This window comes from Styela clava, chromosome 12 (genome assembly GCF_964204865.1).
Source record: "Styela clava chromosome 12, kaStyClav1.hap1.2, whole genome shotgun sequence".
Classification (NCBI taxonomy): Eukaryota; Metazoa; Chordata; class Ascidiacea; order Stolidobranchia; family Styelidae; genus Styela; species Styela clava.
In genome coordinates this window covers 14,750,469-14,767,515 of record NC_135261.1, presented here as the reverse complement: position 1 = coordinate 14,767,515, position 17,047 = coordinate 14,750,469, and the positions used below count along the sequence as shown (strand labels likewise).

The following is a 17,047-nucleotide window of genomic DNA, read 5'->3' as shown; positions in this document are numbered from 1 at the left end:
CACATGGTCCAAAACTATATCATTCGTGGTTCGTGCATAGTGATGAATAGTATTGACGAATACAAATCACGACATCCAAGGTATTGATTAATGTTGTTAGCGAACTGTGCATGGAATACCACGAAATTTCATTTCCATCGTGCTCTCGAGGTATAAAATTAGAGCGGGAACTTCATTCTTGAATTAACCTATCACGCCAAGAATGAAGGAAAGCTCGATAGATGTGCGAGGGTACATTTCAGCATCCCATAATCTACAAAACCGTAATAACATTTCGCCGATTGCCGAGGAAAAAACTTCCTAGGAATATATTCTGTTACGTCTAAAATGTTACGAGCCACGAGGATTACTTATTCCGAAACCTTATCACATAATTTTATGAATTGGAAAATTATAATTTAAAAGTTTTTCTTCCCTTTAAAGCTTTCGTCATCGTTCGGACTTCCATGGATGAAAAATGCATCTGAAGCGTCAAATGTTATTTTCATTTTTTCTGTAAGAAACAAACGGACAAATGACTTGAATTCAGTGAAAAAATGACGAGACATACTAACCCTAACCCACGGGTTTTAGCACCCGCATATACATTGAACCCGCGGATACACACATGGGTTCAAATGTACGTGGATTCAAATGTACGGTCACCGAACGAAGTAACCTAACGGTCCCCATACTTTTTGTTCTTTCCTGATTGAGATGAATAATACCTTCTCAGGTTATTTTGAAACTATATTTGTTTGCTACATCTAATTATAGTAATGTTGCTTATCGCACAGAATACAAGTAAATTATAGTGACAACAGTTGACATAAATTTAAAAATATTCGAATGTTGCTTACACAAAATATTAAATCGGAACAAAAATTAAATATACCATAAAAGACCATGCCTTACTAACGAATTCAATTGTTCAATCTAAAATGTGCATATATTTGTATAAATCGTGCATGATTTTCATTCCCTCGGTTATCAGTTATAAATTTAGTGTATATGTATGAAGTCAAAACTATCAATGAATGACAGCATAGCCAGAATCGGACAATAGTATGACAAGGATGCAACAATGCATATAAAACCCTTTTAAATTGTAACTTACTAACCTAATATTTATGGTAATTTTGCTTATCAAGAGATATAAAGAGACTGCACATGTCATAAAATACATATAATTTATAAATATATATGATGTAGCCAAGGATGGTCAAAGAAGAAGAATGTACTAATGCTTATACACACCCAAAACTTGTTTCTGATTCTGAATATTGAATACATGTATATTTTAAAATTGAATGTAAACTGTTTTTGACTGAATTTGATAAGGCAGTCACAATAATTCAGTTTAAACTGAAATTTACTTGCCAGAATATCAAATTATTTAAATAGACATTTTTAATTGTCTATGGCAAAAGGATGGCAAGTCAATGTTTAAAGTATAACAAATTGGCAAGTCTCAATAATAATATTATTCATCAATATAAAGTTAACAATTTCCTAATTGTATAAAAATCAAGATTATAATGCAGAGCTATAAACCTGAGAATAGAAGTGCAAATATGTAAAACAAAAACTATCATGAGCTAATAGGAATAGGGTGGTATATCTTTTTGGATGTCATGAAATAAGTAACAAATACAACTAAATTACTGTCAGTCTGTAAACCTTTACGGAAAAAACTAAAAGTCAAATTTCAAATCTCAATAGCCTCAACATAGTCAAAAGAAGTTAGAAATATACGTTTCCACTAGTTAGAAATTATGGAATGCAAAAGATGAAAGTGTGAATATGAAATTGATACGCTTCAAACTGATAAATATGTTTTGTCAGGATGATATACAAAATACACATAACCATGACTGATAGCCAAGACCTTCTTCACATAATACTTATAGAGGTTCTTGTTTCCATTTTCCATAACCCCCAGGATAATGGCGAGCTTTGGTGTATCCCAAACTTTTGACATCGTTTATAGCCATACCACTGCGTTTGCCAGAACCACAGTTAAAAATTAGGTCAGAATCTTCTTTCTTAGGTTTGGCTATTCCATACTTTGATTTGAAACTATCATCATCCATTGAAAAAGCATTTTTCACTTCTGCGATTGGTATATTCAGCCACCTGGGAAGTATTTAAAAAGAAAAATTCACAGTGACTTTCACGATAAAAAGAGTAATGAATATTCCTGAAGAAAAGATCACAGGTATTCAAATCAACCATGCATAATCAATAAATCATGATCAACCATGTTTATTAATACTAATGCAAAACATGAAAGTACAGAATTGCCACATCTAAACTGGTCAGCATTCAAGATGGAAGAATATGGTATATGTTATAATCACAATGCAAACCTATAAAATCTGATCTGACCTCAACAAATTTTGCAAAAATAGGTCATACCTAAGTCAGCAAATGTGTTTTAAGAGTGAAAACATAGATCTAAAAATGTATTCTGAAATACATGAAACAAATATGTATTGTAGAATGATATTTTTCATTGAATAGTTACTGAAACTTATAATCTGAATACAAAATTTTTTACAAATTCGCAAGAGGAAATTGGAGCCTTATCATATCTTGAAGGATACATAGATACAATTCAACAAACATGAGAGATTGCTCAGCTATTATATATTTATACAAAAATATTTACATTACTTTATTTACACACCACAACCTCTTAAGTTTTTCTTGAATATTTGAGACATTTAAACATAGTCTGCTGATCTATCGAGGATTATCCTTTAATAATAATATTATTATTGTGCAAAATTCTGCCACAGTTGGAGAATTCATAAGTTTAGATGGAAATTAATCGGTCCAGTCAAGTGACAAATTTTTGCGATGGAGGATATTGGCACTTCCTTAAATTTTAAATTTGAAATGGCATCATAATATGGAATCTAGTATTTTCTCACAATTAGAGTTTCATTTCCTTCCATCTTATATCTGTATATTCTGAACGTTTACCTTTTCTGATTCTTATTAAGTCAGCTTTATTTTATCACCTGTTATGCCGACCATGGAGTCGAAATGAACTAGCATAACGAATTTTGCATATGTTATTCCTAACCCCCACCTGACTATGTCATCCAAAAATCAAGTCACTACGAGGTCACAATCATGTCATAGAGCTCCCCAAAGTACAGCTAAGATAGCCCGAAACGGCATGGATGAGCCGACGATAAAGAAATCACTAACGCCATCAGTCTCTCTCATATCGGGATCGTTGCAATGAGAAAACCAGAGAATAGCTTGCTCGATTTTGGGTGATCATCTGCGCGTTTTGGACGTCCATTCATACACTTTGGAGGTCTTTATTATGCCACTGTGACGATGTAGTGACAAAATTTTTTGGTGGCGTAGTCAGGTGGGGGTTAGGAATGACATATGCAAAAATTGTTACGACAGGCCAACTAGAAGTGCATGTGGTACTTAACTATACCAGACCCAAATAATCTATGCAAAATCAGTACGATAAAGCATAATTGTCAAATGTAAATGCACCAACAATATTCATTTATTTGAGGAAAATACTGTATTTCGGTGTTTAGTCTATTTTACATGATTGAGACATTTTATGAATTTTCCTCTCCCTGGAGTAAACATTGCTGTACTGTAATATAACAGATTTTATGTGACACAGACAGACAGACAAGTCAGCAAGTTGCAGTGTGCCAATTCATTTAAAACAGTTCTCTTACCTATCACATTCAATTTTTCCAGAACCTTCTATTTCATGGGGACTTCTCACATCAACAACTATCAACTCCTTCTTTTGTATTCCTGCTATAATCTCTTGATAAGATGCACAATTTTCCGGATCCATTGTGAAAAAACTTGACACAGTATTACCCAGCTTGTCCTTTATGTGATATCAATTACCGGTGAAATAAATTTTCAGAGATTCTGCTAATTACAATCCAAACTAGATTATAATTTGTAAAGTCAAAGGTACAGAATTATTAAATGCCGTAATGTAAAAGGTTAAACATCCTACTGTTGGCCGGTAAAACATCATCTGCGAGGTTATCAAGACAGCGCAAAATTGGAGCTGACAGAATCGCAAATAAATCCCCTCGCGTAAAAAATGTTCCCACTCAAATTTATGTTAGGAAGTGGAAATTTTGATTAGTTTCACGATATTAAATAAAGTAAAACAATTAGTAATTTTTTTAATAATCTTGTTGATATATATTAAACAGGGTAAATCTACTGTAATAGTGCATAACAAAATTTTGTGCGTTTTCAAGATCTATTTGAAAATGAATAAATTTCCGCATTGACATGTTTTTAGAATTTAGACAATCATTTCTCAAAAACCTCCAACAAAGGCAGCATCACAACACATCGGGAGAAAAGAAAAACCCTTATAGAGTCGATTATATTATGGCAGAACAGTAGCAGCACGTTTTGACGTGGATATAAATACAGTACTACCAAACATAGCATATATGTTTATTGTTATGAACAATGTAGATGTAACTTAGTTTAAGGGGGTTTTGTATCTCAACTAAATTTACCTATAAATAAACAAATATCTTCTTCACTTTGTTCATACATCAATAGTGTACGTCTGATACACTTGCACTGAGTTGTGGAGAGTATGAAATAACAAAAAATTTTTTACGTCTTTTCGTGAATTCTTTAAAACATTTCAAAAAATTATCGTTTTTGGATGGGCGATTTCTAGAGAACCTTCAGTAAAGACAGCATTACGAAACATTCGGAAATTTTGAAAATAGCAGAATAATAGCAGCATTTTTTGACATAGCCATTTATAATAACAAACATGGCATATATTTTTCGAGTTCTGAACAATGTATACTGAAACTATTTCAAAGAGGTTTTATTTCAACTAAATTTACCAAATTATTGAACAATAGAATCGAAGCAATAAGATTTCTTTTTTTCTCCAAATGTATAGTAATATTGCTTTTATTTTTATTTTATTAAGTTTTCAATAAATCACCTCCTCAAAAACAAAAACAACAACTTTTCTATTTATTCAAAGAATCCACAAGCGGACGTGAATATATCTTTGCTATTTTATACTCTCCGTCACTCATTGCAAGTGTATTAGACTTACAGTATTGATGTATGACAAAGTAAAAAGGTAATTGTTCAATTATTTAGTAAATTTAGTCGAAATACAAACCCCCTTTCATATATGTCTCACCCCAATTGTTCCTGAAACAGGTGAACAAAATAAAATATAATAATAAACAAAATAAACACTATGTTTGGTAATATGTAATGTAATGTCAATACGTGCTTCTATTTTTCTGTTGTAATAATATATATATATATATTATATAAGTTTTTGTATCGCCCCATTATATCGTAATACTGCCTTTGATGTTGGTTTTTGAGATAATAACCTATTAAACTTATACTAAGCTCCATAATTTGCAAATGCCATTTTTTCTTGGTTGTCCGTAATTTAACACTATTTCAAAATTTATTGTATTGAATGTTCGGTCATGTTCTTCCGTTGTACGATAATATTTTTATTGGGCTTTGTGACTCCAAGTGAGCATTATATACGCGTGGAAATTATATACAACGTGTCAGAATATTCTAATATTCTGGCTGAAATTATAGTAGTGCAGAGTAGTGGTGTTGTTAAAAACATATATGCCAGACTGGATTCCATGGCAGGTGCACGCCCGAGGGCGCTAGCGCTCCGCAAAAATGCACGCGAGCGAAATCAATTTTGCACGCCGAAAATTTGCAACTGCTCACCAATGTAAATCGCTTTAAATGGTTTTAAAATCAATAATCCAGTAATATAAAGATGCCAAAATATTATAACTCCACAATTGTCGACAAATACCAGCCTGCAAGATTTGGTCTGATCGAAATATTGCGAAGCAAAAAGACCATGGACCTTTCCCCAACCTTTGACCCGCGAAAAATTCCTCTCATTGTTACGTGCTTTTTCGCATCTTGCTGATTGGCCAATGTCACGAAGTAAACAAAGAAGTCGATGCTCGGGGAAAGGTCCATATCGTGTTGAATGATAGGAAATAGGAATCCCGTGAGAATAGTTATGGACGAAAAGATCGCCTCCGCACCAATGGCCAAGTACGGCTCTGATTCAGCGTATTTTTCATACAATAATTTTACACGAATGTACTGAACAGTACCGGTATCTGAAGTTGCTCAAACACTCCCAAAATTAGTGACAAAGTATGAAAATAATGTTTGGGGTCAAAGGTCAAACGTTCATTTTGCTCTAATTTGACGTATTTTTTATCCATTAATTCTACGTAAAAACACTACCAAAATTAATGACAAAGTATGTCCATTTTGCTCTGGTTCAACGTATTTTTTATCCAATAATTTTACGCGGATGTACTGAACAGTACCGGTATCCAAAGTCGCACAAACACTCTCAAAATTAGCGACAAACTGTAGAAATAATGTTTGGGGTCAAAGGTCAAACGTCCATTTTTTCTCTGATTCAACGTATTTTTTATCCGATACCGGTAATTTTACGCGGATGTATTGAGAGGTATCTGATGTCAAAGTCAGTTGCACGCGAGTGCAGTTGTTTTGCACGTCGTGAGCTATAATTGCACGCCAGGAATTCTTATTTGCACGCGGGAATTTCTGATTGCACGCCCGATTTCTCGTTCAAAAAGGCCATGAAATCCAGACTGGCATATATGTAAACGGAAAATGCAGATGCAGAGGTACCTGGATACAGGGGCGTAGACAGTAATTTTCAAGGGGATGGGGGACTTTTTGAGCCGCGCCCATCATATCGATGGCAGCACTGTCTATAATACTAAATGTAAAAGCGTAATAACCACCAATCTCACAGTCAAACGAATCGAAATTTTAGATTACACAGCAGGATATGTTATTAGAAAAATGTATCACAGTGAAGGAATTTCAGCTAGTCATAAACTCATATTGTTAAAAAAAATTACGCTTACAAAAGTGATAGAAAGAAAAGATTTCACAACAAAACATGCTTATGGGGAACATTAGAATGGCTATCTCAATACATGCAAGCAGCTGAAATTTATTTCCTTCATCACATCATTGAACATCTGACACTTGATAAAGGAGAAAAACATTTTCAAATCATTCATGAGCGAATACCTCAATGTATTAATCAATGTAACTGGATGCCAAGATGTAACAACACTACTTGAAAAAGTATTCAAAAAATTAGAGCAAATGTATAAGCAAAGTAGCTACTGCAGCCAAAATAATAACAACAAGATGGACAATAGGATTCGTGGAATACAAAAACAGTTAAAGAAAAACAGCAGCTAAAACGAAGATTAAGGGTGGAGATCAAAAAGGTAGTTTAACCTCGAATCGGAGTTTAACTTTGGATCGGCGGTTAAGTCCGGATCAGAAAGGTGGTTTAACTTTCTGTGACGTAAATCTCGACTTAAAATCGGCGATTTTTCAAACCTGGTCTGGAGGTGGTTTAACTCGGTTTGTCGAGTGCATTTGGATTGCGGCGCTTGTCGTATTGGATGTTATCGCTTACCGTGCAATCTATATTGTATTCTGGGACTACAAAAGGAGTAGCAGGGAGCTCTGTACAAGCGTCACAACTAATAAATAATTGTATACCTGTACCACGAGGCTGCGATATGTACGGTAGCATTTGCGGTGGTACGGTACCTGTGCTGTATCTACCGTACTACGCCCGAACAAAATTATTTACAACGTGGAATTGGGCTATACTATAATAAATCTAGTAAGGTAAATACATACCTGGCGTATTGATATATTTCGGTATTTGCGTTTTTTTAATTTTCTTAGCAGTTTTTGTGAAGATTTATTTTAGCTTAGATTGTAGAATACAGTTGTACCAGTAGTCTATTGCTATATGGGTTCTTGTCATAAACAGACATATGGCCCAGTACCGTATTCCTAGTCCTAATACAGTAATATACACTTCAAAATGTTTTAACAAAAATGATATATTTAGATCTACCAGTGCCCAAAATATTCCTTTTGGGTATATTTTGTGTATGAGCAGAACTGAGATTTACCTACGATATCCATGTATCACTACTGCACTGTGCCACGGTGTATGTATCTTGTCATCGGCTATTTCACAAGTCTGCAAGTTTCCGAAGTTGGATCAAATAAATAGGCAAGAAGCGAATAGATAGCAGAAGGTTGGCTGGATGTTTTGATATACACCAATGAAAAAACATATTGCATGTTATTAGTATGCTGTATGCACAGATGTACGATATTTATGGTATTAATGATTCTGACTCTTGCTATATAAGATGAAACTAGAATATTGTAGAACCATGCCCATGAATTTCACCAAATGCTAGAATGCAGGAATAAGTATTTTGATAATAATATATATTGCTAATAACTTATCATGAATACAATGGTTCATGCTATCATAACTATTTCTTTAATGTAACATTGTTTCCTGATTTTTCATTTATTTCTACAGCTGTTTCAAGTCAAGTAAACTGTCTGAGTGCCATGATGATGATCAATTTCATCAGCTATATTGGAAGAGCAAATTTGTGAGTTTGTCACTATTTAAATGCCATATTATTTGTATGTAAACTGTCCTAAATTTATGTTCGCAATTTTCAGTAAAAATGGGAGCCTCTTTACTATCAGCTGTTAAATACAAATTATTTTTAGTTTGTGTGTATAATCTGAATTATTCGTATAATGTGAGGATACTTTTATCAACCAAATGCTTAAGGTAAATTACTTATTGGTATTGTCACAGATCTGTTCAAGTAACCGAGATGTGACAAACTTTTCAAAATCATTCCCATTAATCATTTCTTGTTACATGCAGGCTAGTGTCACATGATTTTAGAGTAGAGCAAAGTTGTTCGACATGCAATCACAATCGAAGACAAAAGAGCCTTCATTCAATATCTGAAAACTGAAAATACTCTACTGTTTTACTTTTTCAAATTCATATAATTAGATATACCTACATTGGATTTTATTTAATTCAAAAATATCATTTCAGAATACAAAAAAATTTGTACAAATTCGAATACAAATTATTCGGTTTTAGTCATTGCCTAGATCGAATTTGCTTCTTTAATATCTAGCGCACTTCGTCAATATACTATCTTTAACCCTGTATTTTTATTTATATTGTTCAGGTCAGAAGACAAACAACTGTTATGGATAGGATTATAGTAAAAGTGTTGTCAAGTCAAGGTTCCAGCAGTGCTTTATTCTACGCCTTCGTGTCTAACAAATACGTGGAAGCCGCCTTTGTGTCCAACAAATATGTGGAACCCGGTTAACCTAAGCTTAACAAACAAATAATTCCTGCATGCTAAAACATTTGAAGGAAACGTAGTTATGTCAAATTTTCGTCACTTGGCGAGTCTTCCGCAGAGGAAGTAAATTAAACTTTTAAATAGCAACGAAAGCAACAACTATGATTGCACCTGTGTCTGTGTGCATTACGTTGACACATTCCTGTCTCAAAGCTGTAGAGCCAGGATAAAATTTAGCACCTCTTCCGAATTGACTCTATACTTTTTCCATTTCTTGAATGTCAGTACATTTTAGCAGTCATTTGAACAAATGAATATTAGTTATTTTTGCAATACAAATTTTTAAAATAATAAAATGTTAAATATGTAGATACCTGTGGCCCAGAACTTGCCAGGGATAGGTTTTCAGCTAAAGTGTGTTCTTTTCGTCTGTTTTCACTCTTAAGTAGGATGTGGGTTCTATAATTTAAGTCTGAGGTTTTAGGAGAAAAATATTAGATTCAATTGGTGTTGTAGACCAGGGTCGTCCAACTCGTGGCCCGCGGGCCATATGTCAAAAATAGCCTGTCAAGAAAGACCATAACTCGTCGTGTTGAAGAGCTTGGGAGTTTTAATTGCAAAAGCGGGAAATTTTTTATTGTATTCCTTGCTCTTGACGAAGCGCTGACATTAGGTTTACTGCTCAGTTGGTGACTTGCTATCTTCTTGCGGGTAGTTAATGATGATATAAAATTACCGTGGAGACCACAGCCATTGCCCCTGTTAAGGGTACGACTAGAGGCATTGATTTTTCGAGAGCTGTGATAAAAATGATCAAGCGTCTTGTCTTTGGCTAAACTTTCGGGAATAACCACTGATGGCGCCCCGTCAATGGTTGGAAAACAACAGTTTTATTGTTCTAATAATTGTGAAAGTTTGATGTGAGGCATTTTTTTATTATTAACCTGTAGTAGTGTAGCAAAACTAGATCATAACTACCAAGTCAAGTGGCCCGCGCAATTAATAATGAATCACATGTGGCCCTTCGACCAAAAAGGTTGGCTGACCCTGTTTTAGACTGTACGGTACCAGTAGTGGGAAGAATTCTATTTATGATAAATTGTTATTATTTTGATATTTCGGGTAATGCGCGTCAGCTCTTCGTAGTTCTCTCGCGCAGCTTGCTTTGCTTCGGAAAAATCAACGAAATACATCAAAAACCGACTTTGCAAAGACATCAAATTGCAACAAAATTGGTTTCGCGTTGTCATCGCCATGGGAGTACGGGGTCAAAGAGCAACATGCCACGACGTTTTGATGAAATGCCTCGTGACGTCGGACTTAAACCAGGATTAGTTAAGTAACCGCTAAACTAGGTTTTTGATCTCCGGTTAACTTTCGAAGTTAAGCCGAGTTTAACTAATCTGAGATTAGTCTTAATCCAGGTTTAAGTTAAGTGAGGTTTTTGATCTCCACCCTAAGATATACGTGATAACAGGCAAGTTTCAATACAAATACAAATTTTAATTATTAATGTGATTAAACATTAAATATCGAGTAATGTTAATTGGTATTGATGTTTTTTGAGGCTTTGGGAGTGGTTCTTAGTGGAGGTAAAGAGGCAATTTAGGTTCTATTTCTCTACTTTAGGTAGTTGAAAAGTTAGACCAAAACCCCTAGATCAGGGGTGGCCAACCTATGGCGCATGCGCCAAACGTGGCGCATTGCATGATTAGAGGTGGCGCATTGCATCTTTCACCCTTTTCATGCCAAAATTGTTAATTGCACTTGGCTTCTCCACGCCAAGCCGTTTTTTTTTGCGATTTACATGGTGACTTTTGATTGTACCTAAACTCTATTCTCCTTACTCCACGTCGCCCACTTACGGCTTGTTGGAATTAGAAACAACAGGCGATTATCGACGTTAGCTTTTTGACGGACTTTATGACATTCATTCTAGACTTATTTTTTATTTTATTATTATTTTTTATTTTTATTATTATTTATTTATTTTTTTTTTATTTTTTTTTATTTTTTTTTTTTTTTTTATTATTATTTTTTATTTTTTTTTTATTATTATTTATTATTATTATTTATTATTATTATTTATTATAAAATTTACTATTTTTCCCTACCGGAGTAAAAAGTTCAGAACTTCTGGAAAAATAGAAAATCGTCATTTATCAGCTTGAAACATGGAATTTCCATTGCCCAGACTTCCCAAATATCTCCCAATAACCATTGAACAACCAGTTGAATTGGCCAAGCCTAAAAAATTTATTATAAATCAACCCACAACATGCTGAAAATGACATCCCATAATCTACAAAACCGTAATAACATTTCGCCGATTGCCGAGGTAAAAACTTCCTAGGAAGACATTCTGTTACGTCTAAAATGTTACGAGCCACGAGGATTACCTCTTTCGAAACCTTATCACATAATTTTATGAATTGGAAAATTATAATTTAAAGTTTTTCTTCCATTTAAAGCTTTCGTCATCGTTCGGACTTCCATGGATAAAAAATGCATCTGAAGCGTCAAATGTTATTTTCATTTTTTCTGTAAGAAACAAACGGACAAATGACTTGAATTCAGTGAAAAAATGACGAGACATACAAACCCTAACCCACGGGTTTTAGCACCCGCATATACATTGTACCCGCGGATACACACATGGGTTCAAATGTACGGTCACCGAACGAAGTAACCTAACGGTCCCCATACTTTTTGTTCTTTCCCGATTGAGATGAATAATACCTTTTCAGGTTATTTTCAAACCATATTTGTTTGCTACATTTTATTATAGTAATGTTGCTTATCGCACAGAATACAAGTAAATTATAGTGACAACAGTTGACATAAATTTAAAAATATTCGAATGTTGCTTACACAAAATATTAAATCGGAACAAAAATTAAATATACCATAAAAGACCACGCCTTACTAACGAATTCAATTGTTCAATCTAAAATGTGCATATATTTGTATAAATCGTGCATGATTTTCATTCCCTCGGTTATCAGTTATAAATTTAGTGTATATGTATGAAGTCAAAACTATCAATGAATGACAGCATAGCCAGAATCGGACAATAATATGACAAGGATGCAACAATGCATATAAAACCCTTTTAAATTGTAACTTACTAACCTAATATTTATGGTAATTTTGCATATCAAGAGATATAAAGAGACTGCACATGTCATAAAATACATATAATTTATAAATATATATGATGAAGCCAAGGATGGTCAAAGAAGAAGAGTGTACTAATGCTTATCACACCCAAAACTAGTTTCTGATTCTGAATATTGAATAACGGTACATGTATATTTTAAAATTGAATGTAAACTGTTTTTGACTGAATTTGATAAGGCAGTCACAATAATTCAGTTTAAACTGATATTTACTTGCCAGAATATCAAATTATTTAAATAGACATTTTTAATTGTCTATGGCAAAAGGATGGCAAGTCAATGTTTAAAGTATAACAAATTGGCAAGTCTCAATAATAATATTATTCATCAATATAAAGTTAACAATTTCCTAATTGTATAAAAATCAAGATTATAATGCAGAGCTATAAACCTGAGAATAGAAGTGCAAATATGTAAAACAAAAACTATCATGAGCTAATAGGAATAGGGTGGTATATCTTTTTGGATGTCATGAAATAAGTAACAAATACAACTAAATTACTGTCAGTCTGTAAACCTTTACGGAAAAAACTAAAAGTCAAATTTCAAATCTCAATAGCCTCAACATAGTCAAAAGAAGTTAGAAATATACGTTTCCACTAGTTAGAAATTATGGAATGCAAAAGATGAAAGTGTGAATATGAAATTGATACGCTTCAAACTGATAAATATGTTTTGTCAGGATGATATACAAAATACACATAACCATGACTGATAGCCAAGACCTTCTTCACATAATACTTATAGAGGTTCTTGTTTCCATTTTCCATAACCCCCAGGATAATGGCGAGCTTTGGTGTATCCCAAACTTTTGACATCGTTTATAGCCATACCACTGCGTTTGCCAGAACCACAGTTAAAAATTAGGTCAGAATCTTCTTTCTTAGGTTTGGCTATTCCATACTTTGATTTGAAACTATCATCATCCATTGAAAAAGCATTTTTCACTTCTGCGATTGGTATATTCAGCCACCTGGGAAGTATTTAAAAAGAAAAATTCACAGTGACTTTCACGATAAAAAGAGTAATGAATATTCCTGAAGAAAAGATCACAGGTATTCAAATCAACCATGCATAATCAATAAATCATGATCAACCATGTTTATTAATACTAATGCAAAACATGAAAGTACAGAATTGCCACATCTAAACTGGTCAGCATTCAAGATGGAAGAATATGGTATATGTTATAATCACAATGCAAACCTATAAAATCTGATCTGACCTCAACAAATTTTGCAAAAATAGGTCATACCTAAGTCAGCAAATGTGTTTTAAGAGTGAAAACATAGATCTAAAAATGTATTCTGAAATACATGAAACAAATATGTATTGTAGAATGATATTTTTCATTGAATAGTTACTGAAACTTATAATCTGAATACAAAATTTTTTACAAATTCGCAAGAGGAAATTGGAGCCTTATCATATCTTGAAGGATACATAGATACAATTCAACAAACATGAGAGATTGCTCAGCTATTATATATTTATACAAAAATATTTACATTACTTTATTTACACACCACAACCTCTTAAGTTTTTCTTGAATATTTGAGACATTTAAACATAGTCTGCTGATCTATCGAGGATTATCCTTTAATAATAATATTATTATTGTGCAAAATTCTGCCACAGTTGGAGAATTCATAAGTTTAGATGGAAATTAATCGGTCCAGTCAAGTGACAAATTTTTGCGATGGAGGATATTGGCACTTCCTTAAATTTTAAATTTGAAATGGCATCATAATATGGAATCTAGTATTTTCTCACAATTAGAGTTTCATTTCCTTCCATCTTATATCTGTATATTCTGAACGTTTACCTTTTCTGATTCTTATTAAGTCAGCTTTATTTTATCACCTGTTATGCCGACCATGGAGTCGAAATGAACTAGCATAACGAATTTTGCATATGTTATTCCTAACCCCCACCTGACTATGTCATCCAAAAATCAAGTCACTACGAGGTCACAATCATGTCATAGAGCTCCCCAAAGTACAGCTAAGATAGCCCGAAACGGCATGGATGAGCCGACGATAAAGAAATCACTAACGCCATCAGTCTCTCTCATATCGGGATCGTTGCAATGAGAAAACCAGAGAATAGCTTGCTCGATTTTGGGTGATCATCTGCGCGTTTTGGACGTCCATTCATACACTTTGGAGGTCTTTATTATGCCACTGTGACGATGTAGTGACAAAATTTTTTGGTGGCGTAGTCAGGTGGGGGTTAGGAATGACATATGCAAAAATTGTTACGACAGGCCAACTAGAAGTGCATGTGGTACTTAACTATACCAGACCCAAATAATCTATGCAAAATCAGTACGATAAAGCATAATTGTCAAATGTAAATGCACCAACAATATTCATTTATTTGAGGAAAATACTGTATTTCGGTGTTTAGTCTATTTTACATGATTGAGACATTTTATGAATTTTCCTCTCCCTGGAGTAAACATTGCTGTACTGTAATATAACAGATTTTATGTGACACAGACAGACAGACAAGTCAGCAAGTTGCAGTGTGCCAATTCATTTAAAACAGTTCTCTTACCTATCACATTCAATTTTTCCAGAACCTTCTATTTCATGGGGACTTCTCACATCAACAACTATCAACTCCTTCTTTTGTATTCCTGCTATAATCTCTTGATAAGATGCACAATTTTCCGGATCCATTGTGAAAAAACTTGACACAGTATTACCCAGCTTGTCCTTTATGTGATATCAATTACCGGTGAAATAAATTTTCAGAGATTCTGCTAATTACAATCCAAACTAGATTATAATTTGTAAAGTCAAAGGTACAGAATTATTAAATGCCGTAATGTAAAAGGTTAAACATCCTACTGTTGGCCGGTAAAACATCATCTGCGAGGTTATCAAGACAGCGCAAAATTGGAGCTGACAGAATCGCAAATAAATCCCCTCGCGTAAAAAATGTTCCCACTCAAATTTATGTTAGGAAGTGGAAATTTTGATTAGTTTCACGATATTAAATAAAGTAAAACAATTAGTAATTTTTTTAATAATCTTGTTGATATATATTAAACAGGGTAAATCTACTGTAATAGTGCATAACAAAATTTTGTGCGTTTTCAAGATCTATTTGAAAATGAATAAATTTCCGCATTGACATGTTTTTAGAATTTAGACAATCATTTCTCAAAAACCTCCAACAAAGGCAGCATCACAACACATCGGGAGAAAAGAAAAACCCTTATAGAGTCGATTATATTATGGCAGAACAGTAGCAGCACGTTTTGACGTGGATATAAATACAGTACTACCAAACATAGCATATATGTTTATTGTTATGAACAATGTAGATGTAACTTAGTTTAAGGGGGTTTTGTATCTCAACTAAATTTACCTATAAATAAACAAATATCTTCTTCACTTTGTTCATACATCAATAGTGTACGTCTGATACACTTGCACTGAGTTGTGGAGAGTATGAAATAACAAAAAATTTTTTACGTCTTTTCGTGAATTCTTTAAAACATTTCAAAAAATTATCGTTTTTGGATGGGCGATTTCTAGAGAACCTTCAGTAAAGACAGCATTACGAAACATTCGGAAATTTTGAAAATAGCAGAATAATAGCAGCATTTTTTGACATAGCCATTTATAATAACAAACATGGCATATATTTTTCGAGTTCTGAACAATGTATACTGAAACTATTTCAAAGAGGTTTTATTTCAACTAAATTTACCAAATTATTGAACAATAGAATCGAAGCAATAAGATTTCTTTTTTTCTCCAAATGTATAGTAATATTGCTTTTATTTTTATTTTATTAAGTTTTCAATAAATCACCTCCTCAAAAACAAAAACAACAACTTTTCTATTTATTCAAAGAATCCACAAGCGGACGTGAATATATCTTTGCTATTTTATACTCTCCGTCACTCATTGCAAGTGTATTAGACTTACAGTATTGATGTATGACAAAGTAAAAAGGTAATTGTTCAATTATTTAGTAAATTTAGTCGAAATACAAACCCCCTTTCATATATGTCTCACCCCAATTGTTCCTGAAACAGGTGAACAAAATAAAATATAATAATAAACAAAATAAACACTATGTTTGGTAATATGTAATGTAATGTCAATACGTGCTTCTATTTTTCTGTTGTAATAATATATATATATATATTATATAAGTTTTTGTATCGCCCCATTATATCGTAATACTGCCTTTGATGTTGGTTTTTGAGATAATAACCTATTAAACTTATACTAAGCTCCATAATTTGCAAATGCCATTTTTTCTTGGTTGTCCGTAATTTAACACTATTTCAAAATTTATTGTATTGAATGTTCGGTCATGTTCTTCCGTTGTACGATAATATTTTTATTGGGCTTTGTGACTCCAAGTGAGCATTATATACGCGTGGAAATTATATACAACGTGTCAGAATATTCTAATATTCTGGCTGAAATTATAGTAGCGCAGAGTAGTGGTGTTGTTAAAAACATATATGCCAGACTGGATTCCATGGCAGGTGCACGCCCGAGGGCGCTAGCGCTCCGCAAAAATGCACGCGAGCGAAATCAATTTTGCACGCCGAAAATTTGCAACTGCTCACCAATGTAAATCGCTTTA

At 33.4% G+C, this 17,047-nt stretch overlaps 2 protein-coding genes and 1 long non-coding RNA gene across 5 annotated transcripts; 1 reads left to right on the top strand and 2 right to left on the bottom strand.

The window, feature by feature from the left end:
• Positions 1–1,152: 1,152 nt before the first annotated feature.
• Positions 1,153–4,036, bottom strand: LOC120330098 (thiosulfate sulfurtransferase/rhodanese-like domain-containing protein 3). Its single transcript, XM_039396924.2, has 2 exons — positions 3,702–4,036; positions 1,153–2,115 (listed from the first exon to the last, which is right to left on the bottom strand). The coding sequence occupies exons 1-2, from the start codon at positions 3,824–3,826 to the stop codon at positions 1,884–1,886; spliced, it is 357 nt and encodes a 118-aa protein (XP_039252858.1). The 5' UTR covers positions 3,827–4,036; the 3' UTR covers positions 1,153–1,883.
• A 1,943-nt stretch (positions 4,037–5,979) lies between these two features.
• On the top strand, positions 5,980–9,997 carry LOC144430338 (uncharacterized). Of its 3 annotated transcripts, XR_013479467.1 has the most exons (4): positions 5,980–7,728; positions 7,958–8,150; positions 8,447–8,522; positions 9,129–9,997. It is a non-coding gene; the product is annotated as an uncharacterized LOC144430338 (long non-coding RNA). The 3 variants fall into 3 exon arrangements; XR_013479466.1 differs by having other exon boundaries at positions 5,980–8,150; XR_013479464.1 differs by having other exon boundaries at positions 5,980–8,222.
• Positions 9,998–12,938: 2,941 nt separating this feature from the next.
• Positions 12,939–15,324, bottom strand: LOC144430733 (thiosulfate sulfurtransferase/rhodanese-like domain-containing protein 3). Its single transcript, XM_078118785.1, has 2 exons — positions 14,990–15,324; positions 12,939–13,403 (listed from the first exon to the last, which is right to left on the bottom strand). Exons 1-2 carry the CDS (start codon positions 15,112–15,114, stop codon positions 13,172–13,174), a joined length of 357 nt encoding a protein of 118 aa, XP_077974911.1. The 5' UTR covers positions 15,115–15,324; the 3' UTR covers positions 12,939–13,171.
• Between the last annotated feature and the right edge of the window lie 1,723 nt (positions 15,325–17,047).

Excerpts from the sequence above, each read along its gene's own strand:
- LOC144430733 (XM_078118785.1), bottom strand. The coding sequence starts at position 15,114 with ATGGATCCGGAAAATTGTGCATCTTATCAAGAGATTATAGCAGGAATA. Across the intron at positions 13,404-14,989 it reads GGAAAAATTGAATGTGATAG|GTGGCTGAATATACCAATCG; the intron begins GTAAGAGAACTG and ends AATACTTCCCAG.
- LOC120330098 (XM_039396924.2), bottom strand. The coding sequence starts at position 3,826 with ATGGATCCGGAAAATTGTGCATCTTATCAAGAGATTATAGCAGGAATA. Across the intron at positions 2,116-3,701 it reads GGAAAAATTGAATGTGATAG|GTGGCTGAATATACCAATCG; the intron begins GTAAGAGAACTG and ends AATACTTCCCAG.